General features: G+C 38.8%; 1 protein-coding gene across 1 annotated transcript; it reads right to left on the bottom strand.

Annotated features, from left to right (window-relative positions):
- Positions 1–2,747: 2,747 nt before the first annotated feature.
- Positions 2,748–20,670, bottom strand: LOC104277294 (versican core protein-like; the record flags this gene model as incomplete). The annotated part of the gene is made up of 4 exons (XM_009873894.1): positions 2,748–2,875; positions 2,986–3,160; positions 14,631–14,996; positions 20,457–20,670. Coding segments are annotated over 4 exons (883 nt in total), but the record flags the coding sequence as incomplete, so codon positions are not given.
- Between the last annotated feature and the right edge of the window lie 5,678 nt (positions 20,671–26,348).

Here is a 26,348-nt window from a genome sequence, read left to right on the forward strand (position 1 = left end):
GTGCTTCTAGTAGCAATACCGTTATCTATTAACAAAACAAAACGTGCAGCCATCATTTATCACACTATTTTGTCTTGCACCTGCATCAGTGCAAAAAAGGCATACAATATGTACCAGCCTAAGATGAAGTGCTTTTTCCTTAGTTTGTGAGGAAAGATTCTAGAAAATTTTTATAAATGCGTATTCTGAGAATCATTTTTATGACAGCAAGGTCAAATATACTTTTCCTTCAACAAGGACAGTAATGAAGCAGGAATCTTTGCCACCTGCATTTTCATTCTGAATCTGTATCCATCTTTATAAGCATCGTGTTACTATACAACAGGTTTGCAAAGGCCTTGGAGAGTTTCAGTGGATCCCAGAAAGTGGTCAATCACAGTCTTCAAAAGTTAGACCTACATGCCCTTTTAGGACTTTAATCCTTGTCCCAGCCTATGGAGCCTTTAACATAAAGGCTGAAACTGTGCATTTGCTTGAATCAGTTTTCTACAGGAAGCTACTGTGCAAGGAAGAGGGTAAAATGAACGTGCTTATTGTTAACTGGGTTGATTGACCAACTCTCAGCAGTATTCTCTACTAGCTTATATTTCTTAGAGTGCTAAAGGTTTAATATTCAAGCAGATCACATTAGCACAGTCCAGCTGACAGACCACACAGACATGTACATGCTTAAACAGATCACCACCCACAGTAATGGGACAGGATGCACAGCTACCCAGAGAGGAAAGTCAGCTCCTAAATCTTGGTAAATGAAATTTTATGACAAACGGTAATTAATTAATTAATGTTCATGAGAAATTGAGAATCTATGTACACACATCTTTGCCAAAGAAGACTTCACAGGTACTGCAGCCTCTTTGAACCTCACTGCCTGGTTCCAGGTTGTTCTGACCACAGAACTTTAGCCTCAGTGAAACAGGCATTAGTTTTGACTTGTTAAACTTCTATTTTTAAAAGCTCACTGAGAATATTTGACCCTGAGAAATTGGTGGGTGACATGTGTTCAGGATAAACTTCTCCGTATTATTTACACTTCTCTGTTCTGAAGAGGGAGAGGAACAAGGCATTTTTCTTCATGCAGGAATGACATGGATTAGTAAAACTTCTATTTATAAGCTAATAAAGACTCAAATTTGAAAGCCTCAGTTCAGAGTTGATTCAGAATTAGATTCCATCAAGGACTGATCAAGGATCAATATTATGAATTCCAGGTTTTCAAATATGCTGCTCACTAGCAGATATAGGGGGAACATAAGCAAAATTAAGACAATGCTGAGCACTAACAAAATTATGTCACTTAAATTTTAGAGTTCTTAGGCTTATATGTTTTTTGAGACTTTGCAAGGCTTGGTTGCTTGTATTTTATAAATCTCCAACAGGAACATAGTCTGGGGCAGATCCTCAGCTACTAAGAGAAAAATGCTTACTGATTTCAGTGACTGAAGTTTTGTAAGTGATCAGCAGGAGAAAACTGCATGATCTAACTTATTTCTTCTTAGAGAATATAAACAAACACTGAGCAACTGTTCTGCAATTGCTTGTTACAAGTATATGTACACATACAAAGGCAGGCTTGCTCAAAGCCATGGCTGATTTATGTGCAACTGACTTCAGGAGCACTAAGCTAAATATATATCAATCAAGGTTCAGCCCAAAAGATACTTTATTAGGAACTATAAGTACTTTTTTTAGAAATAAACAGCAAAACCGGTATGGTACAGAAACCTATCAAGACAGAAACAGCATGACACACTCAGACCACTGCAGTAAATGGAAACTGTACTTTGGTCCTGGTTGCAAAGTATTTCTGTACTAAAATTAAGTTCCTATGTGCATAACCAGCACAAAGCCAAAAAAAAAAAAAACAAACTCAGAAGGCTACAGGACAGGAAAGGCTATTTCTACATTTATATTTTAAGTGTATATATTTAACTAGTCACAGTACTGTCTAAGCATAAGGATATCTGGTGTCTGGAACATATCTATAGGCCCACTGAAAGGATAGTTAAATTCACTTCCAGAAGAGAGATTGTAAGAAATGATTATAGCATCACATCTAAAACATGGAGATTTGTTCATACTAACTGCACAATCACAGAAAAAATTACCACGTTTTTTCTTTTTATTGTCTACTTCTCCATAGAATAAAAACTGATCATACAGCCTAAACATGGAATACAAAGTACTATGGGGTTCACAATATAATCTGTGGTTCATAGTCACCATGTGGCAGAATTATAATCGCTTTGCTGCATTAGAGCCATTTAATTAGCAGCTTTTACAAAGATTATACTTGTACTACAGAATTGCAAAGAATTCTACTAAAGAAGATTCAGATTCTTCACTCCAAAGTTTCTGGTTTTTTGTTTCTTTCTTGACGCCTCTTTTTGAAAAATATATCCAATTAAATATATATTATATATAGCTTCTCAAACATTAAATGCATTTCGTTGAAAATCCTTTTATAACATTCAAAACCCAAGATGCTTCAGCAGCAACTTCTGTGAGATATACTGCACTAAGTATAGAAGCTTTAAACCTGAATATCTCTTTGTAGACTCCACATTTGCCTTTAATTAAGGCCTGCTAGACCACAAACTATAGGTTCACTTCATTCAGCAGTCCTCTTTGGATTCAAACCAGCTAGAACTTATTTTTCACAGAATTTATTTCCTTGCCTTTCCACATAAGAATCCCCAGTCATTTTTTATATGTTGCAGTGCAGAGTAAATATGGACCTATCCTACCTTCCATGTGTTCCACATAGCAGTACACGTCGTATGTTTCATTAGGAAAACGGCGCCCGTATGTTCTGACTCCTTTCTTTCCCATTTTATCTCCAAAGCAGCCAATTCTTGGATGTCTAATTGGATACCTGAAATACAGCATGCTCATATTTATTATTAAGTTGTCAGCATTTTAAGTCTGTACAAGCAAAACATATTAATTTTGGGAAACTGTCAAGAGACCTCTTAAATATCTCACCTAACAGTCTGGTCAGACAACCAGCCAGCATCACATTGCTCAAATCCATCTTCATAGGCTGCTTTCAGTTGCTCTGGGCTTGCTATGACAGCCCCGTTGTCCAGACAAGTCTGCTGAGCTTGTGTAAAATTCAGAGTATACCTGCTGGTTGCTGCACGATAATGAAATACAACACCTGAGAAGACCAAAAAAAAAAAAAATTACAGTTGTGACACATTTTGCATTGTTTCTGCAATCATTACCATACAGTAAATTCACTTAGGTATTGTTACAATGCTGAAAACAGATGGGTACGTTAATAATAGTAGAAGGCAAAGACATATGTTATCATGTAAATGATGTCCCTCCCTCTAGTGGCTGCTACCAGTAATCATATGATAGCACATCATTAATAGTTTACGAAATTATAGTCACTATATACAGAGAAAAAAGGTAATTAAACCATGCATGCATTTTCCCTGCTGTATTACAGAAAAAAAAAGTGATCAAAAGGGAGAATGAATGCTAAAATATGTCAATAATATCTCACAGTTAACTGGACTCTTCCAGTTCTAAGTGCTGGTTGACTATTAGCATTGCAGGTAAGGATGCTGATGCTAATGGTACTACCTGACATGTTGACTTATTGGCTCACATGACACATCCAATTGCAAGCCAAACTGTGTGAGCAGACAAGATTGAGCACATCTAGTTCTTAGAAAAAGTGGGCTTAAAAATAGACTGCTTAAAAAGCAGTCCACTGCAGTCACTGCACACAGAAGTTAAAACAGTGAATCTCTTGAGAGCCTGACACTTGCTAGCTGCAGTGAGATATGTGACCAATGGGGACATGGGAAAAACAGTGCTTTTAATACAGGTTTGTTAAGCGGTGATGATGGTCCTGATGTCTGTTCCTATGCATCAAAGCTTACTGCAAATACAACATTTATAAATATATGGCTGTTATTCAATTTTTCATAACCATGTTTTCCTGCACATGCTACAAATTACACAAACAAAATCAAAAGCTTGGTTTTATTTTCAGCCTTTCTGACTCTGGAAAGAATCTCAATGATTTCAAAAGTTACTTGAGAACATCAGACGTTTGGAGAGGGAGGCACAGAGTTAAGATGGTTTTGGTTAAGGCAGGATGTGTCCAGAAGCCACATTCTGCTTTCTATTATACACATAATTCCCACCGAATTCAGCAACAGATACACATGCACACCTAAGAAAAAAACCATAAAGGCCACCAACTCTAAAGTGGTGGAAAACAGATATTCTGCCTTGAAAAGTCACTTCCTCCCTTTTCCAGTGTCTTTTACAGTTTAGCATCAAAAGGTTGTCCCCTGATTATGTCTGAAAAATAACATTTAACCTCATTTATTGGACTCTAAAACCTTCAGAAGCATTGCAACACCATAAAACATCCGCTACACAGAAGGGCTACAAAGGAAGAAAAATAAACTGTAATTTTTTTTTTCTCTGATGACTTTATTTGACTACTTCAAGATGAGGAAATAACATACTGTAATAAAGCTTTGGGAAATGGTGACCTTGTAGTAATAATGAACTTAACAAGAAGTCTTTGTTATGACAGCACTGTTCAAGAAAGTCTGCTGATTTATGAGTAAACAGAAATATGTTTAACTTAATAAAATGTTGATTCAAGAGGTTCCAATGTACTTTAAAATACTTTTTCTCAAGCAGACAAATTCAGTAAAATTTTGCTACTTGTCAAAGGTCTGGATATGGCCAATAAATAGAAAATACATATTTTTTCCTCTTTTTGTGATTGACTAAGAAGTTTTCTGAAGTTAAAATATAATACATTATGTGAAAACTATTCACGGGGAAGTTAAACCTCGATCATCAGATACTGGTTTTATCAAGGCTTCTGGCAGAGAAACAGGGAATAGAAGAGGAAATTCTGGACATTTCCATATTTCATCATTTAATACAGTCACACACCAGCTGCAGCTACTAACTAGAAGCTTACAGACCACTAGTGCCCCCAAAAAAGCCTTTTCAGAATCCATTACAAACCGCCTCTTCCAATCAACACTGTCATTTCACCTTCAAATGGACCAGAGCCTTGTTTGGCAATGGTGATATCTTGAAAAATTATGGCTATGTTTATATTGCTAAATTAAATATTCTAGGTGCCTGTACGTCAGTCATCAAGACTGTTAAATTGGTAGATTCGTTCAGATTAGCGCTCAGGCCCCAAAACAGTCTTCCAATTTCTGGGCAGACTTCAGGAACTAGCAAAGACCAGGGATAACACTTCCAATGGGCATCTTCATCCTGTGCTGGGAGTCCAAGGGACGTAACAGCATGGATGAGAGACATCCATGACTGCTCGAGACAGCATCAAGAACATTTTCTTAATACAAACTATCTGTATCAGGGGAGATTGAACGGGAATGACAGAGAGGTATATTTACTGACTCCTCTATCCCCGCACTTTATCTGATATAGGACACCCTCCATTGCCTGGTTAGGGCAAATTTACATACCATTTATACTCTCTTAATATGCGCAAAACCTTACATGCATGTATTTTTATGTGTGTGTGTGTATTTTGGTTTTGTGTACCCTAAACAACACAGTCCTTTACCATGTGTCTGACACAGAGCACTTCCTGACAACATAAAAAGAAAATAGTCACAACTTGGTTTTGGTTTGGGGTTTTTTGTGTTTGTTTTTTTTTTAAATTAGATGCTTAAAATTAGAAAACTATTATTTTCTTTAAAGCTGTGGTTTGCATTACAATATTTATTTTAACACGTTTAGAATTTAGTAACATTGGTTGACACTGTGAGCAAATAATCTGCTGGTATAAATGAGCATTATGCAACTCAGTGGTACAGTAGCAAATAAAAATGCAAGTTCAAGTGATCTTCTTGGTGTTCTGGGTCTAGAAATAAGAAATGGGCAAGTTTTACAGAGCTCATAACAGAAACAAATAAAACACCTACTCTGATTTGAATGAACTCATAATAATATTCACAAGCTGGGCATCTGGCTTTACTGAATGCTATTGTTGAATATACAGAAAAATTTTAAGCCTTCTTTCCTTTAGTGTACAATATTTGACATTGACTCTAAAAGGGTCAAACCAGAAATTCCCAAGTATGTAAAACAATTTGTTTCTTTTAATCTTAACTAAAATTTATTTTAGATTAAATTAGATTAATTGTCTCTTTTTTCATTGAGGTTTTTTTGTTTGTTTTGGTTTGTGTTTTTCATAAGTTTGCTTAGGGACATGGTTTAGCGGTGGCCTGGCAGTGCTAGGTTAATGGCTGGACTCAGTGATCTTAAAAAATCTCTTCCAAACAAAGATATTCTGTGATTCACGGATGCTATGACTTCTTCTGGGTACAAGAGCACTGATTCTCAGTACAACCACAGGAGATGGCAACATATTTCTCTGAACTTGTATTTTTTTTTAAGCTTCCTACTGCTTAAATGTACAAGTCCATTCTGTACAACCAGCTATCTCACCTCATTTTTCCAGAGTGGAAGCAACCACTGCCCTTACTAGCAAGGATATGTTTGGGGTCCCTGTGACACCTGAATAAGGCAGGACTAAAGAGTTCATATCACTGTCCATTTAAAGTAGTTTTTACAGTGCTGAGAATAGCCTTTGGTCATTTGTAAATCCTGGAAAGGAACTTGGAGAATGCTTTGTTCTCCTCACCCTGATCCGAAAGGTAAACTTCACCTATTCTTAGAGCTGAAGGCTCTTCCATTTCCAGTGAGGAGCTAATGGACATAAAAGAGCCTCCAAGATGAATGGAAGGGGGATGTCAGTATGTATAAGCCTGTGCAACAGCTGCAATAATTAGAAGACCCCCTGGGGCTAAGAAGATTAAAGTGCAGGACTTTCATTGTTTCAGTTAGACAGAGAGAGGGGTGAAATCCATTGCCCGAGTTTTTGCACTTTAAAACATTTGTAAAGGATTTTTTTCCTTTTGTCTATTCCCTCTCTGAACAAAAAAGCAAGAAAGGAGTTGTCCTAGGAACAAATAAAGCAACTGAAAAACAGACTACAGCAGTATTATATTGTCGCTGAACATCTGGCAAACAAAGTTAATGTAATTATAAGAAGGAGTAGCAGCATCTGCAAGAAAAAGCACTCACAAGAAAGTAATTTGTAGCATCCAAAATTTGCTTCTGTCTGAACAAGAAGGAATGTCTTTCAATCATTTATCTCTGCCTTAGACAAGAAAACGAAAACATACAGTATTTCATTTTAAATACACTAGGGCTTCCATGTGTAAGAGCCTGGTTCTGTGGTTTCACACCTTTGGGTTGCAACTTGGCTTTATTGCTTGACAGGGTACCATGCAGTAAAACCCTGTGGAAGTTCAGATGAAGGGCTCCTAACTGCTAATAAATCGCAACTCACTTTCACCAGATAGCTCACACTGCTGCAACATGGACTCTTGAATTCACGTAAAGCCTGAATTTCAAAAGTTGTCTCACACAGCAAAGAGTATCTAAAGAGAAAATATTATTATAATAGTGCTTGTTAATTCTGTTAATTTTCACTTTCAAACCTTTAGCCACTGTGGTGCAGACCCCTAAAATAAACCCCAACCCTCTGTCAAAGCTGCCACACAGTGTTGTGATCCTCCCTGTCTTTAACGAAGAAGACAATTTACATGACAAACACAAGCCAAAATAGAGGTTACAGGAATGAGCACTGTATGAAAAGGAGGAATAAGGCAGTATTTCCAGCTTCCTGCATGAATAATTCATCTGTGTTCTCATTCGAGGTTTTGCACCCATCTTCTGACCCCTGTTCTTACGCTTTGGCAACCTGAGAACAGGCTCGCCTTGATTCTGCAGGAGTTCCCTTGCCAGACGTCTCAGGGAACTCCTCACTGTGGAGAGAGAAAGTGCATACCAACTCCTCCGCTCTGCCAGCCCCAGCGCCTGCCTCTCTCCGGGGACAGAAACTTCTTGCACTTACTTACACGTCGCTGCTCCACACAAAAATCTTTGCATCTGTCCTCACAGAACTGCAAATGCAAGTGAGCTTCTCTGGCCAAGTTAGTCCAGATGACGAAATCAACTGATGATGAGCTTTAGCTGTATTTTTCTCGGGAGGAGGGCTTCTTTATACCTGTACTAACCTCCAAATAGGCAGTGGGAACACCTGCCCCCCCCCATTATCTCTGCACAGCAACACACTAGGTCACACAAGACTACTGCTACTTAAATTAAAATTACTTTTAAAAACCCAACACAGCCTCTCAGAACTGTCCTCATATTGGGGGATGTCCAATATCCTAAAACCAGTTTAGCCATTAGTCATGGCCTCTGCTCTACCACCTTGCATGTGAAGGCATTCCATGCGCTGCCTGGGCTCAGAGCTCTCCTGCCAAATGTCCTCCATTCAGCCCAATGCAGAAACTCCCCCAGCCCATCCATGAACTGCCATGCTCCCAGTCTCTGTGTGAAGGACACGGCAGCTTGACCGGAACATTTACTTCTCTGTTCTTGACATGCATTGCATGTAGACCCTGGGGTCTTTTTCTCCTAGAAATAAATTTCCCTCTCCTATCCTTTGATGGTTGCTACTCATTGTGTTTTCTTCTTCCCAGCTAGAGAAGTCAGACATTCCTTGGGACTCATGATGCAGGAGAGTAAAATACAGGCTTAGAAGCACAGCAGCTCATGTTAACTTTGTTAGCAAGGAAGCATGGAAGTTCAACATCACAAGGCAGCAAGGTTTCAAGACAGATGAGTCTAAAATATTAAATAAAAGCATCTCTTCAAATGCCATACTTAAGAGATAATGAAGGGGAGTTCTGGTTGTAGCAAGAATAAATCAATTAGGTTGTCAACACACAATCTCTCAGGGCTAATAGCACAACTGAATGGCAGTGTTCCCACACCGGAAACAACACCCATTTATTATCATCATAATGCCTGCAAGAAAGAAGAGTTTGCATAAAAATGAAAATGTGAATTACCATCTACTCTGCTTCCCTAATTGCTGCTTCTTTCCATTAACGAGGTCAGTATTTTAAGCTTAGAATTTTTTTACTGGCTTTTTTTTTGTTTTTTTTCGAAAAAAAAAAAAGTGTGAAACAAAACTAAAAAGACTAAAAGGGTCTCTCAGACTTGCAGCAGAGTCCAATGACCAAAATAAGAGCCATTAAAACAGTATTCTCCAAAACAGTAGGTAAAGAATAAAGTCGTCTCACTATTGGTAAAAAGTGTTCACTGAGAAGATATGAAAAATGAAGAACAAAATTGGCAGGATCCCATTTGCCACTTTGCTTCGTTTAAACAAACTCATCTCCAAGGCTGATAACAAAAGATCAATTCAAATGAATGGTTTATTCAGACTTTTTCTTTTTGATTACACTTAGTCATACCTGTTATTTTTTATTGTCCAATATCATGTCATTATCATAGCAAACAATAATTTCATTAAATATTCAATTATGTTCCAGAATGAAGAGTACTGTTACACTGCACTTCCACGTCAGATTTTTACAAAGTATCTCAAAACTATTTTAGACACATGGACTTTGTATAACTAGAGATAAGGAATAAACAGGGACATAAAGAGGTACAGCAATACTTTTACAAAATCCCCTCTAGGATTCAGTGCAACAAAGTTTGCATTGTCTAAAGGTTACAAGTCTAGTCTCAACTGGTCGTCTAAATATCTCTGACGGTGACCGGGAATATGGACCATCAGAGAGCTCATCTCACCCAAGACTCTCATCGGAGAGAAGTTGAAGGTAGCACAAGCCTGTGCATTTAGCTTAGACTACACATACAACCTTAAAATGTCAAAGGTGAATTAAATCCCATCCTGACTTCAAGTTTCCTAATTTCAGAATTGGCATCCAAGTCAAGCTTGTGAAATTTCATTCAGTAACCATTAGCAGGCAAAGAAACACTTGGTCATGGTCTTCAGAAGGCATTATCTGATGGCCAACAACCTCCACCTTGTTCCCAAATGTCTCTACCAGGATATAGCGAAAACCCACCTGTGTCCAAAAGCAGCTTAAAGTGGGAAGGCAGTGATAACTCAGTGTGAGCTATTAAGCGGAAACCACCTCCCTTCAGTACCTGAAGGGTCCCAAGACCCAGCATTTTCAGACAACAGTGGCTGAACAAAGATAACATTAAACATTTAAAAAACTGTGAGGTCAAGGACTCCTAACATGAGACAGTTTGACTTGTGGGTTTAATACCATCAAGAAGAGTCAGAAGAAAAGCTCAAAACACCGTAGAAAGATGAAATTACAAGAGCTGACAAATGAAGAGCTGCTCCCAAGGAAAAGGGAAAATATCATTAATACATACAGAGAAGATAACATGTGTAAGGAAAAATTAATATGAATGACTTGTTCTGCATATTTCTCTTCTTGTAAGAAACTGAGGCATATAACACCATAATACTCTTAGATCCCTTTTGAACATAAAGTTTCCCTGCCTGAGAAGTCGATGTAATTACAGCAGCAACCAAGGTGTAAGAAAAGCATTTACCATAATCAGTAACAGGAAAGGAGGTATAGAGTGTGATAAAACTGCCCCTCTGCATGAGCCTGAAGACTTGTTGCCACTGGTGCTGTCCCCCATCTCAAGGATGGCTCCACAGTTATAATTAATGAGCAGGGTAGGCATCTGGCTGCCCAGAATGCTCCTGCATGGGCTAAAACTAAGTGTTTCACTCCTCTCTCTTACACTTTCATCACCTGCAAAATGAAAATAGTAACATATAGGATACAATTCTATCTGTACACCGATCTTAGAGATTAGATATGAATAGCACCTGATAACCCATGAGTGCTTTCCCTTGATTTTGGGACTAATAAAGGCATGTAGCACAGCATGTAGCATGGTTACTTGCAATACCAAAGAAACTGGATTAAGTGACCTTCTACTCCTACATAGTCAGGACTTTCCCAGATCAGATCCCCAGGACTGTACAGACAGCTGAGTCACCCTGGTTAGTAACATGAACATAACCACTCTTACACCCTCAGGCAGTTTAAACTTAAGTTTTAAGCTGAGCAGTTTAGAGTTCAAATCAAATTATTTCACCTCTGTCACAAGCTTATGATGCACATACAGGTAAGCACTGCTCAGTAGATAGAATCATAGACTGGCTTGGGCTGGAAGGGACCTTAGAGATCATTTAATCCAACCTCCCTGTCATGGGCAGGGACGCCACTTCTCGACTAGATCAGGAAACACATGGGGACAGAATAGGAATCAAACCTGTGACCTTGGTGTTATCAGGACCACGCTCAACCGACTGAGCTAACCGGCCCCCTAGAAGATACCATGTTAAGCCAGAGCATCCTGGTGATGGCTGAGTTCCTAGTGAACAGGACATAAGTAGCTGTTGGTATCCAAGCAGCTGGCATAGGTTGTGCCTATAATCCAAGCAAAGAAAAAGCACAGGATTATAGCAGTTTCCAATATCCTGCCATTCTTTAGGAAGACTTGACATCAAAAAATGATGCAGTAGAAATATGCAATGTAGAAACAAAGGCAACGTGGGTGATTAAACTTGTGTACAGCTTAACTTGGGAACAACTAGAAGAGAAAATTATTCTTTCTTAGAAATCCCATTTTTCAGTCACAACACACTCCACCACTGGTAAAATACTTTCACCTGACGCACAATGGGTTCAACCGCAGTTTTATATTCCTAACATACCTAAATGAAAGTACAGAAAGAGCAATTACAGTAATTTCTTTCTTATTCTAGTTAGCTCTCACTGTTATCTATTATCTCACTTGCAAAATTTGATTTGAAAAATGAACAGCACAGCTGTCTAAGCTTATCTACTTGGCTTCATCGATACTGGAATGTGCTTTTTGTCTGGAAGCTTTAAATGAGGGAATGTCTGTAAAACAAATTGATATCCTGCAAATACCTAGAACTCAAGTCCTGCTTTGGTTTAAAAATGCTCGAACAATCACACAAACCCCATCAAGTTACTATGATAGTAGAAGAGTAGTTTCACCTACTTCAGCAGAACGATGCAGATAAGCATTGCCCTGCTTCATTTGTCCAGTTATTAAATTAGTTTTAACACACATAACAGTGTTTGCACTTGAAGGAATAGATTAATGTTGCTTTCTGAATCATTAGTAACACTTTTTCCTACACCTGAACTGCCTCACATGGAATTTTGCAGAAGCTTTCTATCCTTAATAAAATTATTCTGCTTCACTTGAAGTAAGATTTAAGCTGTAAGTAAGCTGCAAGTAAGTATTCCCTGAGCCAGAGCTACCACTTTTGGTGCATACTTTAACCCACTGAGAAGTTAAAGCAACATGTGCCCGCTCAGTCCTCAGAGGAAGACTGCTACACAAATGCATTTTATGTTTCATTTGCGATGAGCATAAAGTTTGCAGAATAGCAAAACTGGTGATAATTTTTAACTTCATAGTTCACCCTACATGCAGCCGCCCCAGCTCCATGCAGGAGAACTGACCAAAGTATAGTGCTGAACCATTCTGGAGAAGAATGCATAAAGAGAGTGTACAGAAGATCACACTTCTCCAATTGTTATCACTTTAGGGTACAGATTCAAAAAGACAACATAACGGAAAAAAATTGCATTGGGTACTATGGAGGGTGTTTTATTATTTACTAACCGGTTAGCTCAGTGGTTTGAGCACGGTGCTGGCAACAAGGACCAACACCGAAGTCGCGGGTTCGATTCCTGCTCGGTCCCCATGTGTTGCCAGGTCTAGTCGAGAGGTGGCATCCCTGCCCATGACAGGGACGTTGGACTAGATGATCTCTAAGGTCCCTTCCAGCCTAGGCCATTCTATGAGTCTATGATTCTAACAGTTGAAATGACACACACAAAAAATAAAGCTTTACTGAAGTGGGGGCAGAAGGTTTGAGCAGCAACATTCATATGCAATCCTTCTGATAAATGGCATTTGATTATTTAATGTAGGATATGAAGAATAGCGTGCAAAAGTGACAATCTAAAAATGTTATTTTCCATTGGGGTCAAGATATGTCTTTTTCCTGCCTCCTGAGACTTCGACATTAAAGCAATCATACAAAATAACAATTGCAGAAAGAAAATTGAGTGAATGAATGCAGTGTGAAATTTTCTTTCGAGTAAAAAAAAATAATCTGGTAAGCTCATCAAACTGCAGTGTTTTTTCAGGAGCACTAACTACTGAAGCTGAAGCACTGCCATATATCCTCAGATATATTTGTAGCAAACATCTGCTCCTCCTGGATGTAGATGTGTGGTCAAGGGAACACTTGAAAAGGAATAAGGAATGCCAGTTACACTAGTTATTGAAAAGCAATGTCCAAAACAGGATTTCTTTTGCTCTTGCCATTAGGACTACACAGTTTATTAAGTTATACTGTCATTAATGGTTACACTGATTTATTCTATTTCAAAATTAAGATCATACCTTCAAAACCTTTCATTGAATCAATGCCAAAAGACTGTTCAAGTTAGGTTAAGCATATTGGAAGAACAATGTAGTATTAAGCTCACATAAAAAAATCTTGCCAATGCCACAATTTCCATCAGCCTGTATTAAAGTTTGGCTTGGGATTCAGTTATACGACTAAATACTGAACTTCCAAAACACACCTAAATGAAAAGGAGTGTAAGGTAGAGTCCAAACTAAGGCTCATGCAAGCTGGTACATCCACACAGCTCAGTGTTCTTCTAAGCACACAGAGTAATTTGGGTACAAAATTTGCAAATGCATGTCACAGAGCCTGGGCTAATACATCCTGCCTTTCAGCATGGTTTGGCAGCCCAGGCTCAGCACCAGACTGACAGGGCTATACAGCACTAGGCTCTGGAGTGGTCTTTATGCTGTATTTACCATGCTGTATAAGCAGGCCCTTAGGAGCAAAATACCTACAGATCAGATGCTCCTTTTGTCACTTACATGGTTTTGAAAGTCCTTTCTCTTCGATCTCTTTACTTATGTGCTTCTTGCCCTCTCAGTTTTGGAGGCAATTTCCTTATGGTGATGGCAAGCAAAATCTTAGCCCTGGATCCTCTGTGTGGAAGAACATTAGAAGCCACCTCTGTTCTTGTTTTCCTACAGCTTCTTCTTTATTCCTATCATCCCAACTTTTATTATGGGAACAACAGACACTCTTCTTTTACACTTGACATTCCTATTAGGATGGCTTCCAGCTTTGCTGGCATTAAGGTTTTATACATCAACTGCCAATATGGCCAACCACAGCTACAGTAGCAAGGCAGATGCTTATTTTTGTCCTACACATCAGTTGAAGAGAAAATGCTTCTGCACCTGCAGAGTTTGTCTTCCTGTAAGGACATCAATATTTTCAGACAGATATATCAGTACAAATACGTGTCTTGCTTCAAAAGATCTGGTTTGAGAAAACTTCAGACGTATCCCTTAAAAAAATGCACAAAGGAGTTTGTGTTGCAAAGGATATAAATCCACTGGGAAGGATATAAACTATGGATTGGAAAAGATTCATAAGAATAAATGAAAGATAGAAGGACAATGGGAAGAGTGAATAGTGAAGGAAGGGTGATGGAAAGCTAACAACACTCCTTTAAATGCTCTCTAGTTATGCGTTAATTACTAATTTTTACTGTTTTAATTGGAATCACTGTCAACTACAAATGAGCTAGATAAATCCTTACCTGCAACAGCCAATGATACAATGCCTTGTGTGTCTTCAACTCCGTACATAACATCACAGCGATACACTCCTGCATCACTTGCGCGCAGTTTAGAGATAGTCAGCGAAGCGTCACCGGTCTCCTCTGAATGGGACGGAACAGAGACTCTGTCTTTGTAGCTTTGACCTATTTTGATGTTGCCATTTTGGGCCACCAGAACTGTGGTTTCCTTTGCATCTTTTCCACTTTTATCCAGTTCAACCTTTGACCATTTGATTCGAAGATACTCAGCTGCATAGCTGGAGGCTATAGTGGGCGTGGTTGAAAAGAAGCACGGCAGGACTGAAGTTCCAGAGAGGGATCCCTTTACCAGGGTTTTTTTTTCTGCTTTAACTAGAAAAAAAGAAGGGGGGGAGGGGAGGAGTAGATAAAGAGGAAATCATGTTTTTGGAACAGCAAAATCAGAAACGGATACATATCACTGCTATATAAAGATTCACAGACATCCAAGATCTGAAATCCATGAACCTTACCTGATTTGTAACAGGACTTGTAACAGTGCAAGGTAAATAAGAGTTTGCACCGATATCCTAGACTGCTGATATAGTCCTTTTCTGTTTGGGCAAAATTGATTCACTACTCTGAACTATTTTCTCCACTTGCTGCACTCACAACTTACAGGCCACCTTTGGAAACCGTTTTGAACTCTAAGAGCTATGGGTTGGTTTTGGTGGGTTGTGGTGGTTTTTTTTTACTTGATAGGAGGAAGACCATTCTGAGTAAAAGGTGAGTTACCTTGCACCTATTGCTGGCCAAAAGCATGCATACAGGGGCGCTACTGATGTTTATACCTTGCCTTACCTCACAGGAGATTGTTCATTTGCTCCTGTTCTAGGAGTAAAACATAGCCCATGACTTTGCATACAAAACAGCTCTCACTTCATTATTTTTAAGGGTTAACTCTTTTTATTTCATATGTCCTAAACAAAAGCCTTTCCAGTGAGATTCTCCCAAACAGTCATTCTTTCAAAAGTATTTCGTTGTAACATCAGAGATTTTAACACATTGTAGAAACAAAGCATTTCAGGATGTTAAAGCAAAGAAGGAAGTAAACTGCACAGAAAGTCCCTACTTGGCTCAAACTTGACATGATAGGACGTTTATCATTTTTTATGATATCTCCAGCTGTAAACACTTTACAGTGAAATGCTTCCATCTGACAATATCCTGAGGGGAAAAGTTGACTACTGTTCACCTAACTTGCACACAGCAACAGTCTGAAGAGAGGATTTCTTTTATTTTTTTATGTGATATTATTTTACCATACATAATAGCTTAATGAAGATTAAAACTGATGCACAACAGTATTCTTTCACTGTCCTGCACTCTAACACTTTTTGAAAGGTGGAACGTGCTGATTATTAATCTGAAGAGAGCTAGGATTAATAAAGTTTAGAAATACAATAACAAATACTAGCCAGCAATAGAGTGATACATGGAACAGGAGACACCAACACATTAAAATTATCTAGTTATTTGTCTATCACCAAAATATCATCTCTCCATAAAGAGTGTAAGATTTCTTTTTGGGGGAAAAAAGAAGAAGGAAAAAAACATTAAGGGAAATATTTCTCATTGATTATTTTTCACAGACACACATGGCTTTATACAGGATGAAGTATTAGTAGTATTATCTAAAAAGATTCAATACAAGAATTATCAGCTTGATGGCTAAGCATTTTGGTGATAAAGAACTAACCAGAAAAAAAACAAATACAAACGGACTGACCAAGGAAGACTCAGAAGTTTGAATGGAAGTCCTCAGGTCCTTTCTAGTCATGACTACCTAACTAGAAATTTTTGGCAACACAAGCAGATACACTTAAGACAACTGTATCAAAATTAATTATACCAGAGGGAGTATAAAAACAATGGGATAGTGCTGTACCAAAACAGCTGCGTTGCACCCAAAGCTCATCTGAAAAGTTCACGTGGAACAGCACTCTCTGAGCATATGTACCAGCAAGATGCTCACTCTGTGATTCAGGCATGTGGTGAGATTTTCATTCTTCCATTAACTCATAAACAGAGACCACTGATAGCACAACTCACATTTAATAGTCGAACAAACTATTCACTTCATACACTTTGGGCCCAGAGCTAGCAAGAATCTATTCATAAAACAAGTAAAGACAAAAGCAGATCAGAAATAGAACTGAAGACTGGAGAATTCACAAGGCTTGAAGGCAAGCCTGTAAAAGTTACTGAAGACTAGCTCAAAAGCTTTGACTGCATACACATTTCTTTAGGGGAAAAAAGAAATCCATTGAGATTTTGTTGGTTTTGGGGGGGTTTCTATTTCCCTCACCTCAAGCCAACTTATTGTTAAAAACTAGAAAGGACTGGTTTTATCTTCAAGATGTACAGTATGGGAACACTGCCTTTTATATCACCTTTAATTTCTTGAAACATCACTGAAGTGCAGTGGGTAGAGATAAAGAAACAGAATGAGTACTCAGTCCTATCAGTTGTGACGGAATTACTGCCAAATTACACAGGTGGGAGATTAAAATCAGTTTCAAAAATATTTAGTATTTATTATGATTTCTTGTCATCTATATACATTACAGGAACTTCTCAAATGAAAAATGACCTAGTTATAATTATAATGACTGACAGAATTTAATAAACTTTTGAGAATGTTTTTTCTGGTTATGAGTGATCTGGAATATCAGCACTGAACCCTGAGGAAATTTCTCATCTTTAAAATTTGTGTCTGCACATCAGCAGACTGAAAAAACTTGCAAACAGCCGACTTGGCAAACAACACATATCATTATAATATACAAACTAGATCTATCCTAAACTGGGCTACATCCCAGAATAGGAGATCATGTAGCTACAAACACGCTTTCTAACTGTAGAAAGCAGTATAAAACATTCTGTAAATGCTCTTTGTTTTGACAAGTAGAGAGAAGAAAAAGAGCGGAGAACAAGAGGGGAGAATTTTTCCCTGTTAAAAAAATATAAAAAAATTAGCATGAGAACAGATTATGCTCTTGCTCACTTCCAAAAAACTTGATTTCTTGCATTAGTCCAAGTTAGTTGGTCAAGCAGAATTTACTGGCCAATGCTGAAAGTGTCAGTATCTTCTATTAAACCACAGAGCCTTTTTGTTGCTTTAGCATTTTCCCTATGCTTATACTTCATGTCTCCTTTTCAGCCACTATCAATGTTATGTGATAGATTGTTCCTTAGAAGGGACATGGTGTGCAAAAATATGAACAAAACATTTTGTAACTGTTTATAAATTGGAACACAAGCTAAGAAAAGCAAGCATTTGCCAATATTGTTTTATACCACCCCACTATGTAGAACCAAGAATACTTGTAATATCATGTACTCTTAAGAGGATGATTTTGAAATTACTAAATTGGTTGGCAATTAACGTAAGCATTTTTTCTGTTGCTAACTAATATGTATCAGACATGTATAATTAATTTATTAAGGAAAATACACAGACAATAAAGAAATAAAAGTACAGCTGAGTCCAAATCACCTGGCCACAAACACGTATCTTGGCAGAACTCCCAGCAGAGTCAATGAGAGGTTTGTACAAGAAGATGGGATTACAGAGTCAGGCCAAGAGCAGCACAAGGCAGTCAGATTATGGGCAGACTCAGTAGATAGCATGCCTTGGGTTCTGAGCATTTTTGTTGACTTCCCCTGTTTAAATATTAAACATCTTCAACATTAGCGTAAGCAGCAGGAACAGATGCAAAATGAAGACTTCTCTCATGTGATGTCCTTGCAGGTCTTACTTACTGGGCAGGATTTTGACACAACTTATTACTGTTTTGTTTTCACCAAACCTAAAGCTGTGGCTATGTGTTTCTACCAGTTTATCATGGAGATGATGACGTGTGGAACACTCTAAAGAAAAACATTCCAGCTTGACTTTTCATGGCTTTTTTTCCTTAGCAAAACTGCCGTATGTCCTCTCAGTCCACCATTTCAGCTGCAAAGTCAGCTTATCCTACCAGTGACACATAGCTTGAGATCTTTTTTTGGAAGAGCAAGACAAACTACAGAAGAACTTGTTGAGAACAAAGTCTCCTACCCTAGAATTTGCACAGTGTTGGGTTTTTTTTCTGTTGTGAATGTTGCAAAACTCTTAAACAGAAATCTAAAGAGGAAAAAAAAGAACAGAATTCTGCCCTTTTGTATTACCTTAACCACAATGATCAAATCAGTAGGTCTGTAAAGGAGAAAAAGTCTGAAGAAAAGAATGCCCTAAATGAAATGATAGTGCTTACAGGAGCAATTTGGCTGTGTAATTAATGTTAGCTGAAAAGCATGTTGATGCTGAGTATGAAGACAAAACTCACATGCTTAAAGAATAAAAGTTTCTATTTATTTTAAGACAAATTTATGAGACAAAAAACTGTAATCTCATTTTTAGTTCATCAAAAACCTGCCTAGACATATGGTATATTGCTCTGCCTACCAGCAGAAAGGATCAATGAAATTATGTCTTCTATTAATCTGACCACTAATGCTAAGAGAGGTCTTTTCATTAACCACAAATCTTTTATTGAAGACAATAAATTGAAAGTAATGTACCGTTTACAAAAACTTGTGTGAAACATTGACAGCAGAGGTAACAGACTGAGACTCAACAAAAGTCCTCACTGAGTTTTTTACTAGGTGATTTGTGGTTTGAGCAAGCAGAATAAAAGGAGGCATACAGTGATGAATAACCAACTACTTTCATATTCTGCAGGAAACTCACAAGAAGCCAGGAAAAGGTAAATCTCAGCTGCAGGACTCAACATAATGTATACAGGATCTTAGGCATGCACATGTGTACTTTATAGCACATACAGAACTCAAACATGATCAAGTAAACTGATGTTTAAAGTGGTATATTATTTACATGCCTTTCAAAGAACACATCACACACTGCAGTCTAGGGGATTTTTAGTGCTTTTTCCATGAAAGCATATGCACTCATGGCATAAAAAATAGTTGCTTAACGGAGGTAAGATAAACTCCATGATTGATCATAATCACAAGGTCCAGCTTGTAAACTACAATTCCCTAGCATCAGCTAGCTCAAAGCGAGTAAATGCCACACTAGGAGCAGGCGTAAACCTTGCTTGTGAACTTCTGTCATTAATCCTTCACATGTACTAGAGCAAACAGCAAAGGTCTTAGAGCAGGGCACTCCCGTGACCCCAGAAGTTTACACCGTATCTCCTGCTGCCTTCCTGACATGCATCTTCTGAGAATATCAAGTCTTAAAGAAGCCATGCAAGACCATTCTAAGTTTCCCCTATGTAGTTTGTGGCTACATAAAAATCTAACGAGCACACCATGCAAACATGCTAGGTATTTATGAACGTGACCCTTCACCAAGATAAGAGTGGAAAAGAAAACGAAGATGGGAATAATGATTAGTGGGTGAACACATAAAACTTTGCATACTTGTAACTTGCAATGTTCTAAATTAAGCTTCAGTTTGGTTATGACCTAACATTAAGTCACACGGATTCCAGGATTTACACTTTAAAAAGAACTACCGATTTCCCATATGAGTCTGAGAAGAAAAATGTTAAACTTTTGCAAGAGGATTGCCTGAAAACTTTTTGAAGGAAATATTGTAATGCATCATATTGAAGTGACTATTTAATTAAATTTATTAAGTTATCTAATTAAATTTAATTAAATTATTGGACAAGGGAAAGGCTGTGGATATTGTCTACGTAGATTTTGAAAAGCATTCAACACTGTTCCACATAGAATGCTCATAAAAAACCTGGTGGCTCATGGCCTGGATGAGCATACCATCTGCTGGATGAAGCACTGATTGGATGGATGGGCCCAAAGTGTGGTGGTCAATGGAATTAAATTCAGCTGGCGGCCGGTCCCAAGTGGTGTTCCACAGGGCTAAGTGTTGAGACCATTTCTGTTTAACATCTTTATTGACAACCTTGATAAGGACATTGGAGGTGTCATCAATAAGTTTGCAGATGACATCAAGCTGGGAGGGAGTGTCGATCTGCACAAGGATAAGGAGGCTCTACAGAGGGAGTTGAATAGATTGGATCGATGGGCCAAGTTTAATGGGATGAGCTTGAACAAGGCCAAGTGCCAGGTCCTGCACTTGAGCCACAACAACCTCATGCAATGCCCCAGGCTTGGGGAAGTGTGGCTGGAAAGCTGCCTGGCAGAAAGGGACCTGGGGGTTCTAATCAACAAGCAGCTGAATATGAGCCAGCAGTGTGCCCAGGTGGCCAAGAAGGCCAATGGCACCCTGCCTTTTAGTAGAAACAGTGTGACCAGCAGGAGTAGGGAGGTGATTGTCCCCGTGTACTCAGCACTGATGAGGCCTCACCTTGAGTATTGTGTTCAGTTTTGGGCACCTCAGTACAAGATAGATATCCAGGTGCTGGAGCGAGTGCAGAGGAGGGCAACAAAGCTGGTGAAGGGCCTAGAAAATAAATCTTATGAAGAGCGACTGAAGGAGCTGGGGCTGTCTAGTCTGAAGAAGATGAGGCTGAGCGGAGACCCTATCACTCTACAACTACCTGAAAGGACACTGCAGAGAGCTTGGTGCTGGTCTCTTTTCACAGGTAATTGGTAGTAGAACTAGAGGGAACAGCCACAGACTGCAACAGGGTAGATTTTAGCTCGATGTTAGAAAAAGAGTACACAGAAAGAGTAGTCAGGCACTGGAACAGGGAGGTGGTTGAGCCACCTTCCCTGGAGGTGTTTAAAGGTCGTTTAGATGTAGTGTTAGGGGATATACTTTATGGATATGGTTTAGGACTCTGTAGAGTAGGGTTATAGGTTGGACTTGATGATCCCAAGGGTCTTTTCCAACCTGAATGTTTCTATGATTCTATGAAATCATACGGAGTAATTAAATGATATGGACTGATCCAATTCATTGGGGGAACAGAAGCAGGGGAATTTCTTTTTTGTTAAAGATTTCAAGGTTTCAATTTTATATTCACATTCAGGATTCAAAAAGATGAAAAAGATGACATTCAAGGTCTCTAACTCTTAAAAATGCAGAGAAACATTATTTTAAAGGTGTTTTCTTAACAAAAGAAAGAACTGTACTTGTAAACATTGTCTAATCTTGTAACAAAAAAGACAATCTTATTAAAAAAAAAGAGTACTCCAAAAAAGTTATTACACAAAGTGACTGATATTTCTACAAAACAGAACGATATGAGTTGACACCACAAACTCTATTGGATCAATCCATAAAAAAGAAAATGTTATCTTTTTCTTCTTCACAATGGCTATACTTCGAACATGTTTAAGACTGTCTATGGCAAAAGTATGGACCCCAACTTCAAATGTAAAACCCACAAATTTCACTGTATATTTTAGAAACATGAAGGTCATTCTGAATACCTTCTGAAAGATTCAGGCAAATAAGACCACTCAGAACCTGGTCTATATTCCTGAGAAGCCCTTACTGGAATGTTCATTAAGAACTTGCTTGAGAACTAAAAATTTTACTCTGGAGAGAACACAAGCCATTTAAGACGTCCTAAAAGATGAAGGTGGGGACATCTAAAGGTGCCAACCCATGTTCCACCACTCTAACAATCCATCTCACTCCTCCCCATTTCCAGTGATGCACTCACAATCCCTGAATTCTGCCAGCACTAGCATTTGGGCAAGGCAATGAATTAGATCAAAGGTCTAATCCAGTGGAAAAATCACCTGCAAGAAATGCCATAAACCTATGTAAATTTCAATATCAGAACTAAGGAAAGCACAAAATCTAGCACCACGGGATAGAAAAGGGGCAGGACCATCCCATCCAAAACATTCATGAAGTTTGACTCACCATGGAACTATGCCCCAATTAAGCATGAAGAGACTTTCAATAGGTCATAGCAGAAATGTTAGGTTTAAATTTATTGTTCAATTCCCTTGCCTTACTCATTCTATCTCCTTACAGGTTCTCCATCCTGAGGTTGATTTTCAGATAAAAATCTTATCTTTAGACCTCTCCTTGTGTGAGTGATCTTCTACCATTTACATCATTTTGAAGCTGACTAGTTATTGGTAGTAGCTCTTTCTTTTCCTACATCTTAAACCAGATATTTTTACCTTAAAGAAGGCTATCACTTAGAATTACAGCATGGTTTTGAAGGGACCTTAAAGATCATCTAGCTCCAAACCCCATGCCACAAGCAGGGACACCTCCCACTAGACCAGTATAGAAGTTTAGGGCTGAGCCAAACACTAAGCTCTGACAGGTGCTCTCTGTGTTTCCCTCACCACCTTCCTAGTGAAGGATAACAGGAGAACCAGGGAGAGAGACCTTGAGGTTGGAAAAAAACCCTGGAATCAGTTTAATGAAAAAGAAAATAGTACTAACAGTAACAAGTATGCAAATATATTCAAAGATACAAGAGAATATGTTAATATGGAACCTACACCTTCTGGATGAAAACAAGGTCCCGAGAAAAAGAGTCCCAACCTGGACCCCGCAGCAGACAGGAGCACTCGAGCCTAGAGTCCTGATAACAGCGCAAAAAAATTAGAAAATGAAACCTTAAAGTGCCCATGCCACTCCCACCTGGGAAAACAGGGGAAGGCAACGTGTCCTGACAAACAGTGCTGCAGTGTGAAAACAGGGGACAGGAACAGCAGCAGCACAGGGAGACATGAGGAAGAGCTGATGGCAATCGTCCAGCCATCAAGCACTAAAGGCCTCAGGGCTCTTCTTAGGGGCCCTTATATACTGAGCACATGGGAAAGAATACCATGATCTGTCCATTTGGGTCACCTGACGCATCTTCTCCTCCCCATGGGCACAGATGCCCCTCCTCCCCCTGTTGTGATGACTGCTGCCTGTGCCAGGAGCCCCAGAGAACTTTTATCCCGGGGCTCTCAAACCAGAACAACCGGGTTGCTCCAAGCCCCACACAACCTGGCCTTGAACACGTCCAGGGATGAGGCTTCTACAACTTCTCTGAGCAACCTGTGCCAGTGTCTTACCACCCTGTAAAAATTTTTTTCCTTATGTCCAATCTAAACCTATTATCTTTCAGGGAAAACTGTTGTCTCTTGTCCTGCTCCAGTAAAAAGCCTATCTATCTCCATCTTTCCTATAAGCCCCCTTTAAGTAAAAGTAGCTTACAAAAGAAAACAAAACACACCAACAAAAACACACTTCCAAGTTCACCATGTAGACTTACATTGCACGACCTCTTCTGGCAATTGCTTACTTTGCCTCTCTGAATGTCTCCTATGAACAAATTACTAAACATCATCTGTGGATCCAAGATTCATGCATGTCTACATGTACAGATGTTTTACTAAGTAAAAATCTTTGAGGAGACAAAAAAGCTTGACATTTAATAACCAAATCAGTCTGAGGCCTCCATGAATATGAAAATGGGAGCTCAGTTTTAGTGGCTTGCCCATCACCTGAAGCTTTGAACCTGTTGTCCCTGAGGACAAGTCTAATGGTCCTGTCCTGATGTATGTTTAATGAAGAATGAAAAAACAGCTCTAAGGAGAAAGTAATGGTAGAAGATAGTAGAGGATGGTGGTCCCAACTTGCCTGAAAAAAAAACCCCACACTCTTTTTCAGTTGGGTCCACTAAGCAGGACTTACACAGCTACCTAAGGACTTTGCTGGCAACAATGTTCAAGCTGGGAAAAAAAAATTAGTACATTTGATTTTCCCAAAAGTTAAAATCATTTTGAGGAGTTGCTGGAAAGAAAAGAAGGTAAAATGAAAAAAAAACAAACAACAACAACAACAACAACAACAAAAAACTAAAGAAAAATCTTAGTTTGAGGCTTAGGGAAGCTATCATTCCAATTTTGTGAGCCTGCAGCACCTTCAGGGACCTTTTCCTTACTAAAAACTCAAACTTTCAAATAACCATGGCAAGGACTCCTCCTTTCCACTCAAAACAAAGACCTGCAGCTACCCTAATACATCCTTGCTCCAGATCCCAGAAGCCAAGAGACCTGCCACCAGGTTAGCTCATGGCAACCCCCCACAAGAGAGGAATGGCAGCCAGACTGCCTGCTGCAGAGTCATGTCCCCAGCTGCTCCTCGACAGATCACAGAGCAAAGCAGAAACTGGGGCTACTGGTTTCCTCTGTATCGCACTTGCATGTGACACCTTTCACCAAGACTACAAAGAGGGTATGAGCTGTCACCTATAGATCCAAAAAGCTGCTGTGTCATGATGTATGTGCATTGGGATCTGACTGGGAGGTATGACGAACCAGTGTTCCTGCAACTCCCTCATTTCATTCACCACGTCTGCAGCCTGACCAAGACCACCCCAGGAATCTACCCCTGCTCCTGTGCTGCCAGCACTGGTTGCTGTCCCCACCATAGCACTAGGCTAAAACTCCCGTGGAAGGTGCTTGTCCTCCAGTAAAATGTGCCTCTTTCAGGCCCCACCTCATCTACTGCAAACAGCTTCTTAGAGGATCACAAAGAATGAAGTGGCAAGACGTACCTGAACAACAAGTCCAACATTTCAGAAGCACAGGTTAAAGATTAAAATGCATTCTTGAATGTTTGGAGAAGGCAATCTATTTCACTTTACACAATGTAATCCTACAGCACTTTCTTTCTTATTACTTGAATTATAATAATGGCACTTACAAACCTCAGGAGACATCAGACAGAGACGTAAAAACCTTGTCAAAACCATGCCCACTCACCGGGAGTTTTCTATATAAATCAGTAAAGCAATGAGAAGAACATGGAAACAAAATTACATAGTGCATCAAAAAGAGTGACAGAGGTAAGACCAGAAACTGAATCTCCTGAGTTGGGTTGTTTCTCAAGTCCTGGGAAACACCTTACCAATTAGTCAAGTGAAATAAATTTTAATAAATGGTTTTGTGCATAACAGACTTACCTTTAGGTAACATATATGTTATAACCAATGTAGAGTACATCCATAAGATACTTTTTATACTTAACAACATCTTGACCTACAAATAAAGAACAAAGGAGTAAGTGGTTATCATTGCATTATATCCTTTTAAGTGCTGCAACTCATTACATCCATATTTGTCACTGATATTAGAAGCAATCATCTACTTAAGAAAGATGTTTAGCAGGTCAGTGAATAATTCTTAACACATTGATCTTCTGCCATTTTCATCATTGTTTACAATTTATTCCTGTACAGTGGTAACAGTATGTGAATATAATCTGATACCTTTTCCTGGTGTGGTGTTGCCAGTTCAGATCCAACCTCTGGATAGTTTTACATCTGTAACACAAACTACCCTGTCTTTTAGCAACTGCTAACAACCTGGTTTGGGTCAGAAGGGGCTCCCATGACAAACTTCTCATGAATTTTGATGGTGAGTCATTGTCTACACTGTGATCCTTCCCATCTGCAAGTAGGTTGCCAGATGACTTCCCGCTTTCAAGATTTCTCCATATATTTTATGGTGGAAATCTGTGATAATGACATTGTGTCTCTAGTGAATACAGATTCGTAATGAGTTTCAGGTTACTGAGTCCAGAGGGATACTCAGATATGTCTTTTCCCTTTGGGTTTGCTTCTCATTTCCTTTACAGGCTCCACCTTATAACAGCTGAAAAGTTCTCCACATATATCATGTGTACATAGCAATATATTGATGTTGATAACAGTAGATCTTGATTTTTATTGCAGTTCTTAATTACACATGTTGAATCCATAAATACACTAAAAATTT

This window comes from Apaloderma vittatum, unplaced genomic scaffold (genome assembly GCF_000703405.1).
Source record: "Apaloderma vittatum isolate BGI_N311 unplaced genomic scaffold, ASM70340v1 scaffold10870, whole genome shotgun sequence".
NCBI lineage: Eukaryota > Metazoa > Chordata > Aves > Trogoniformes > Trogonidae > Apaloderma > Apaloderma vittatum.